We start from the raw sequence: 8,886 nt of genomic DNA, 5'->3' as shown, positions 1-8,886 counted from the left end.
GTGATGACTCCCAGAAGAATTGAGACATGGTAGTCTGCAAGATCAGAAACAACGAAGCTGGGACTGGCAGTAGTTTGGGGATTATAATTCAACGATGGGGGTTGTACCGTTGTTACTGGAGAAACCCGAGTGACCAATAACAGTGCTGCAGAGAGTGTACGAATTTTGTAAAACATCCAAATACACAAGATAATCGAAAGAATTGAAGTACCTGAAGCTGTTATGGCAATTATGGCATTAGTATCTGGCCAGGAACTTGGTAAGGTGATTTGCCCATCAAGTAGAGGCTCCGCAATAGACTGAAATATTGTTTCAGTTTTCTTAGCGCTTTCTGCCACACGCTTCAGACTTAGATGCGATTTTTGATCATTTGCCAAAACACTAGAAATTTCATGCGAAAAAATGTTAAATTTAGGAATTGAGAAATTAACCATTTTTCGAAAGGCGGTATCACCAGCAATGCTAGAGAGGGTAGAGTCATCAAAGAAGTGTTGAAGAAGAGCAAGATTGACAGGATGTAGATGCGTGATTTGATTGTGAGATGTACGACAGGAACCGAAGGGTGCAGGATAAAAGAGATCTTCAGTAGAGAGGGAACAATAGCAAGGAGTCTTAATAAGACAAAAATTACAGCCAGAAATCACACGATGCATGGTGGGACAGGTAAGTGTAAGAAATGGAATTCTATAAACTAAGACATTAGAGGAATCGACTGAGATAAGTTGAGGTGGTTGAGCTTTCGTAACATAGCGGAAATCACAAAGTGACTTGATGAGACTTTTACTGTTTTGGAAAAGTGCAAGGACACATGATGGTTTAGGTGAAGACTGAAGCGCTATTCTGAAGGGACAGTGGATAACAAAATCATCACCTGTGCAGGAGGCTAGACTAGAAGGATCAAGGCTAATGTGACGCCGAGAATCAGAGGAAAGGGCAAAATAAGATGGAGCGTCCAACAGTTGGGTGGAGTGGGAGGAAGTATTGTTCACAGGCACTGGGACAGAGATAACTTTATATATTTGAAAAGGTGTAGTCAAAGAAGATAAGGGAAATTTAACAGAAACATAGATATGGGACTTCGTGCGAGCGAAGATAAATTTAGCATGAGAATAGTAAAAGGTTGGACTTGTTTGGAGCAAATGGAAATTTGGGTATTTATTGGATAAAATTAATGCCAGATGATGGATCGTTTGTTCCAAAATATGAGGGGCAATGAGCAGGGGAGACAACTTATTCTTAGCCAAGTCTAAAATTCCTAATTTCAGTTCCTCAAGCTGATGCTCCACAGTATTTGACTTTTGTATTTGGTCAATTAGAAGGGAAGTCAGGGATGCAAAGGTGGATTGGATATTTTTAGCATTATTCTGTATTGCAGTGGCTGTGAACGTGACGGCATCATGATTTGCCTTAACGCCTTTTAGGGCATTTTTAAAGCGAGTGTCTACTAATTTCATGAAAGAGGAGAGATGGACTGAGTGCTGCTGTAATACATTTGAAAGGTTGATGTCATGTTTGGTAAGCGCATTTATATGCTTGGCCAGCAGGTTGACGTCGTCAGTTGTGGCTGTACCAAATAAAGTTTTTGAAAGTGAACCTACAAAACTAAGGACGGCTCGTTTTGAACGACTGGATGATGGGATTTTGGATTCTGGAATTAATTTAAGTATTTGCTGTCTTGTTTCATTCAGTTTGGCGACACATTTAGTTTTAATAACGTTAAGATGCATTTGTATTTGATGTAGGAGAGCGCATGTGCCATTGCCTTGATGACATCCGCTCATGGTAGGAATGCTTGGAATATGGGGCATCTTAACTTCATAAGTGTGTGTCCAATATTCTGTTGAGAAATGGGCTTGGGTGGTAGGCTGAAAAACTATGCCATAGTTGAGTCTTTGTACTGGACTGGTGCCAAGGGTAGGATGAGCGAACAGAGCCATAAGCCACAGGATTATCAAGCTCCAGGACGGACCTTTGATGAAATGAGAAAGGAAGCCATTAGAGTTGACCTGGCTGAGAAGAATGTTGTGGCCACAAACATCAAAACAACCTAGCACTATAGGACACAGAAACTGGGTAACTGCAAAAGGGGTTGGTCACTCATAACAATGGCAAATTGACTCACGTCATAAAGATCACTGTGGTAGCCAAACAACACCTATGCAAATGATCTACTGAAAAAACTTGCGCCCAAGTTTGCGCCGCCTACCAGACATTGTCCGAGACCTATGGAAATGCTTGATCAGGGATGGATCAAGATTGGAAGCAGGCTCCCAAGTAGTTTGTGAATAGCCTAACCATTTGATTTGGTACATTTTGGTACCCTTTGCCTGTTTACATCTAAGTATTTGTTCAACAGGATATGTTTCATCGTCTTGTGATGTGTCTTTCTGTTGCCGAGAAGTAGATGGTGAAGAGCCTGAATCAGAGATGTGTGGCTCTGGAGGTACCATCTGTGTGTTGCATTGAGTGTGATTGTCCGCAGAAGTGCTGGGTAGCGGGGCCTGGTGTGTGTCAGGGCGTGTGTTGTCTTCAGCAGAAGTGCTGGGATTAGGAGACTGACTTCCAGGGATAGGAATGTAATCTGGAAGTCTGTCATTGGCTTGGCGAGCAATGTGAGGCTTAATTCGATTGGCGTGGATAAGGGCCTTGTGTGTTTTGTTTGTTTGGACATGTTGCAGTTTGAAGGTGTGATTTGGACCTAACTCGAGAATTGAGTAAGGACCTAACCATTTAACTGACAGCTTTGGGGACCTACCGGGAAGTACATGGGAATTCTTCATCAGGACCAAATCACCTATAGAGAATTGGGGCTCTCTAGCTTTGAGGTCAGTGCGCTCTTTGTTGATGTCTTGGGACAATTTCATATTGTCTTTGGCAATGGTCTTGGCTACTCTGAGATTGTCCAGTAGGGTCTTAAGATGACGCTCTGCAGTTTTGCCTAGAGATGGCTTTGGAAGAAGGGCAACATCAATAGGGAGATGCATCTCTCTGCCAAAGAGCAGATAGAAGGGAGTGTAGCCAGTGGAGGCACATGGTGCGCTGCGCATTGACATCATTATGCAGGGAATTAGGTCTGCCCAGTTGGATTGGTCAGAGTCACAGTAGGCTCTGAGTGCCTGTTCAATGGTCCTATTGCGTCTTTCACACATGCCATTGGTTTCAGGATGATATGACGATGTCAGATGATGCTTAATGTCCAACAATTCACAAAGGGCATTGACAAGTTTAGAAGTGAACTGCCGACCTCTATCCGACAGGAGAGTTTTGGGAGCACCAAAGCGAGTGATGATCTGATTGAAAAGAATGTTGGCTACCTCAGTGGCATCTTGAGTTTTCATAGCAAAGCCCTCTGTCCAGCGGGAAAAGGAATCCACTACCAGCAGGACATATTTAAAACCATCTTTGGTTTCAGGGAGGGGACCAAGGATATCTATATGAATGCGTGAAAAGGTATCCTCGATGGGCATTGGGACCATAGGAGCATGTCTGCCATGAGTCATGGGTTTAATTTTCTGACATGTCTCACACGACCTAATGTAGTTGTCTATGTCCTGATACATGCCAGGCCAATGGTACTTAGACAGGAGCGTTTGAAAAGTAGAATCCCTACCCAGATGACAACCTCCTACTTTTGAGTCATGATAGGCAAATAGGAGATCTTTGCGCTTGATAAGTGGGACAACAAGCTGTGTAATTTGAGGAGGTCTATGGGCCTTGGCACCTCTATGTTTAGCTTGATAAACATGATAGAGAATACCATCTCTAACAACATATTCCTGTGAGCGACCTACAAGACCTTTGACTTGAACATCTTTGTAAGTTGCAGGGATTTCACCTTTGGAGATGTAGTCAATAATGGGTCTAAGGTCAGGGGAATTGTATTGCTGTGTCACCAACTGATCATCGTCTGTGTCAATCGCTGCAACGATGAGAGATGGACCAGATGAGGGTGGTTTGTTAGCATAATACAAATCAACCGCTAGTGGCTCAGGAGTGTCTGGATCCTGGTGAAGAGATGATTGGGAGGTTGATGGTGGGTCAGTAAGAGGGACAGAGGTTGATGTGGAAGGAGGGGGTGAGGTTGGGGATGCATCAGGGGTTGAAGAGGGTGCAAAGGGAGATGCAGATACGACTAAAACTGCTTTGTCTGTGGTGTTGGATTTGCATGAGACAACATGGGCATACTTTCTGTTGGAGGGCAATGGAGGAGACGGAATGTCATCTGTGACAGGTGCAATCTTAGGCTCAGGGTATTTCGTGCGAGATAAAGCATCTGCATTTGTGTTTGATTTGCCTGGCCTGTGGACTATATCAAAATCATAGTCTTGTAACATGATTGACCATCGACCAAGGCGACCTGTTTCTTCCTTAATGTTTTTTGAGCCAAGTAAGTGCCTTGTGATCAGTGTAAATTTTGAATTTGTTTCCAGCCAAATAGACTCTAAACGTTTTTATGCCCTCCACGACTGCCAAACATTCTAGCTGTGTCACCCCCCAATTCTTTTCTGATGAATGAAGTGATCGTCCCCCATAACAGATGACATGTTCCTTACCATCTGGACCAAGTTGCCCTAAAATATATCCAAGAGATGTGGTGGAAGCATCTGTCGTGAGAATGAAGGGTTTTGTAGGATCAGGATAGACAAGGATAGGAGATGTTGTCAGTTTTTTGCTTTAAGAGAGAGAAAGCCTGTTGACATTTGTCTGTCCAAGAAAATTTGACATCCTTCTTGAGAGTGTCATAGAGAGGTGCTGCTATACCCGAGAAATTGGGAACAAATTTCCCATAGTAACTGCACAGACCGAGAAAATGACGAACATCATGAACGTTTTTGGGTGGGGGGAATTTGTGTGACTGCTTCTATTTTAGATTGATCAACTTCAATACCATTTTTGGTGAAAATGTGCCCTAGATATTGGACTTGTTTTGCTGCAAATTTACATTTGCTTGGTTTCAAAGTCAAGCCAGCTTGCTTTATCTTTTGAAAAACACATTTTAGATGATTCAAATGTTCTGAAAATGTTTTGGAGTAGACAATGATGTCATCCACATAAATAAGAATGTATTTCCAGTTCATGTCTTTTAGCGCTTCTGAAATAGTACTTTGAAATGCCATGGGAGCATTTTTAAGGCCAAATGGGAGACGGTTCCATTCAAAAACACCATCAGGAGTAATGAAAGCAGATTTGTGTTTTGTTTCTGGATGAAGAGGAATTTGCCAAAACCCACTAGCACAATCCAAAACACTGAAAAGTTTTGCATGACTTTCTCCAACTGCATCAATGACATCTTCAAACCTTATTAGAGGAAAGAAAATTGGCTTGGTGAGAGCATTCAGGCGTCTGTAATCCACGGCAAAACGATAAGTGTTGTCACGTTTCTTTACCATAACGACTGGGGAGTGCCACTCTGATGAACTAGGTTGAATAATTTTGGCATCTAACATTTCTTTAATTTGTCTTGAGCACTCTTTCCTAACTTCAGCACTTTGGCGATAAAAAGGGGCGCCTAACGGGTCTAGCATCACCTGTCTCTATCCTATGTTTGTGAAGATGTGTTTGACCAAGTTCAGACCAATTGTGTGCAAAAGCAGAGTGTTGAGAGTTGAGGAAAGAAAGAAGTTCTTGTTTTTGGACAGGAGACAGGTCTGAATCAGAAAGGTCAAAGGATAGTTCTGAAGTAGTAGTGTGTTGGCGATGAGATGGGGACTGGGGTGGAGTTGTCAAGACATGGGGTGTAGATCCTGAATTAGTCTGACCTCGTGTAACTGCTGCAGTACTGGCCTGAGAATGAGGACGACATGTGTCATGGGATGGTTGGGGTTCAGGTTCAGGTGAATCTGGCAATACTGAGACACTGGATGGGTGCACTTCACATGCTACAGCTATCACTCTTTTAGTATTTAAGTGAACAGGGGATTTGGTAGGGTTGAGGAAGCGCATATAAACACCGTTTTTGGACTTAGTCACTAAACATCTGCCGCCCTGCAGTTTAACTCTTGCAAGCTCAGGAACAGGTTCTAATAGAAGAGTAGAGCCCAGCCTATGACGAGAGATTTGGACTGGAATGTCTACCTGACAAGACGGTGGAATTGTGATGGGTTTCCTTGCTCTAGCATAGCCTGCACTAGATTCAACTAGGGGAACAGTGATCAGACCTTCCTGGATAATCAGGCACCTGTCGGCTAGGGAGATAGCCGCCTTGTATTCAGAAAGGAAGTCCATGCCTAATATCAGAGAATGGTGTAGAGATTGAAAAACATAGAAAGATTGGGAGAGGAGGAGATGACCTATGCAGATATCAAGAGAAATGGAACCTAGCACCTTATGAACTTCGCCACCTACACCAATGATTTCATGAAGGTCAGAGTCTTGTAAGTGCCGTAAATGGTATCCTACTTTTTGAAGGTAGCTCATGCTGACACAGGACACAGAGGCACCTGTATCAACTAGAGCTGTTGTCTTCACTTGCTTCACCTTAACTAGAACAGTGTTCTTAACCAAGGGAGCCACAAGTGAGACCATAGGTTTCTCATGCCTGATCCCAGCCATCTGAGAATCAGGCGCGAGTCCCTATTGCCTTGGGTATTCATTCTGAGAATGATATGCCCTTATGCACACGCTAGAATGGTGACCTACTTTATGGCAAAAAGTACACTGGGTATTAAAATGTGGGCAATATAATCTGTCTGAACAGTACATACCACATCCGATACATCTTTGCTGCAGGAACGGGGGTACTGGGTACTGTGGGCGCCACTGATGACTGCTGGTTTGTCTTTGAGGGCCCTGATTCCTTGGATGTGGTCGACCTTGAGGGAGCGGGTACTGTTGAGGAGGTGGTGGTTGTCTCTGGATCTGGGCGCCATGATGCTGCTGCCGTCTGGGTTGGTAGCGTTGGGGACGATGTGGCTGGAACTGTTGCTGCTGCTGTTGCTGTTGTTGTTCTGAAGACGGTCTGGTGGCTTCTGTAGCAGCAGCCTGAACTGGTGGGGCCTCAGTCTTTGTGATTAGGGTGGCCACAAGTTCTGATAGGTGGTCTACCTTCATGGCCATGTTGATGTCCTGAGAACTCACACTAGTCTGGGATCTCTCAGCCAGTTCAGCATGGTGACGGACATCTTCCAGGGTGGCAGGCTCTTTGTTAATAACCCACTGGCGGATGCTAGGCCTAAGCCCATTGACGGCTACTGCCACAGTCACAGACACTGGCAGTGCTAAATTATGTATGTAGCTTTCTGTAATCTTGTCAAATAATCTGCACTGGTTTCTCCCGTAGACTGCGACATTTGTAACACATTCACGTCAAAGGTTCTTGGTCTGTGAAACCTTGACGTGAAGGCTTCCTCCAGATGGGTCATACTTTGTTTGGTATCGTTGGGAAGATCTTGGTGCCATACCTTGGCTGTCCCCTCTAAATAGAATGGGAACAGCAGGCACTGTCGTTCCTCATTGTAACCAAACAGCTTGACAAAATTTGTGAAATCTTGCCACCAGGATGTAGCTTCCTCCTGTCCGTTGAAGGGCCTCAGTTTGATGTGGGGAGTCGCCATTGTAAAGGATGGGGATGCAGGTGTTGATGAAGGCGTTGATGATGTTGTAGAGGATGATGTGTGTGTTGTCGATGACGAAGCCGCGGTTGATGCTGTTGATGCTGTTCTTGATGTTGTTGATGCTGTTGACGGTGTTGAAGACGTAACTGTGGGAATGGTCTGGGAGTGGGAAGCTGGGAGGGGTGAAACCTGCGTCTTGAGTGAACTGGTTAGTTGTAACCTTGGCTCAGGCCGTCGAAGCTTCTCTTTGTAATTCGTAGGCGTGGCACCGGTCATCTAGGATTTTCCTCCACCAGTTGAAACAGTTTGCTTGCGCTACTGTTTTAGACCTAGAATTGCTACGGGGAATTAGCTCCGGGATCTCCACGCCTTCAAATACAAACAGAGAGGATCTCACGCAAAACAGGAATCTTTATTACAGTTAAACACATGAAGGCAAAGGACACATATTCAGTTAACTGGTAATTCCGAATTGTTGGTCAAGAGAAATAATTATAATATTGTTGCAGAAAACTATTCAATTGAAATAACAAACAATATGACAAGTGACACGACCGAGACAAAAATACAGATGCTTAGAACATGTTGTAAACGTTATACACGTTTGGCATTTATTGACTTTAAGCATCCACAACTCCAATAACTAAAGCGAACGTTTTATTTTAACTGAAATAGTTTAGGCGTCTGATATACTAATGGTGACCTGTGAAAGTAATGATTTCTTATCTGGGATTCTCGATTATTCATAAATTTCATTATATATTTAAACTACAAGGAATTAACATATAGCGACTAAATGGAAAATTCGAGCAGCACTTTAGAATAAGTAAGATGATTTTATTGTTCAAGCAGGGTAACACGGTTAGAAGGACTTTAAGCAAATTTAACCAAATGAAAAAGTAACAAGTAAAGATTCTTTACCTTCAAATACAAACAGAGAGGATCTCAGGCAAAACAGGAATAACTCAGTGGCGAGCTACACCTGCATTTATACCCGAATCTCCTGTTTGAATTTGAAAGCAAGTTGAAGAGCGCATGTCACACTGGTCATATTACGCAAGTTTGACAAAGCTGGGTAGCCAAAGCTGGGGGAAAGTTAGCTAATTGGAAACATAATTGCTGCTGGAATGTTACCGTTCGGGTCGGTGGCCTTTGTTAATTGTTTTGGGTTGGCCAGCCATGTCTAGCTCGACAATGAACCTACTCTGTTAATCACTGTGTGTTTGAGACACAAAGAGCAGTGGCCTAACACTTACTATAATCTCCCACAGTCGCTAGTCCGGTTCTGGCAGCTTGAATGGTATAGATTTGAGAATAGCTGTGTAGGTTCTGA

The 8,886-nt window shown here is 43.5% G+C and overlaps 1 protein-coding gene across 1 annotated transcript; it reads right to left on the bottom strand.

Annotated features, from left to right (window-relative positions):
- Window positions 1-5,534: 5,534 nt before the first annotated feature.
- On the bottom strand, window positions 5,535-7,863 carry LOC124266711 (uncharacterized serine-rich protein C215.13-like). Its single transcript, XM_046701508.1, has 3 exons — window positions 7,305-7,863; window positions 6,705-6,986; window positions 5,535-5,648 (listed from the first exon to the last, which is right to left on the bottom strand). The coding sequence occupies exons 1-3, from the start codon at window positions 7,827-7,829 to the stop codon at window positions 5,535-5,537; spliced, it is 921 nt and encodes a 306-aa protein (XP_046557464.1). The 5' UTR covers window positions 7,830-7,863.
- Between the last annotated feature and the right edge of the window lie 1,023 nt (window positions 7,864-8,886).

This window comes from Haliotis rubra, unplaced genomic scaffold (assembly GCF_003918875.1).
Source record: "Haliotis rubra isolate DU_JTF1 unplaced genomic scaffold, ASM391887v1 Scf1273, whole genome shotgun sequence".
Classification (NCBI taxonomy): domain Eukaryota; kingdom Metazoa; phylum Mollusca; class Gastropoda; order Lepetellida; family Haliotidae; genus Haliotis; species Haliotis rubra.
The sequence above is the reverse complement of the archived record's forward strand: the minus strand, read 5'-3'. Positions and strand labels throughout refer to the sequence as shown.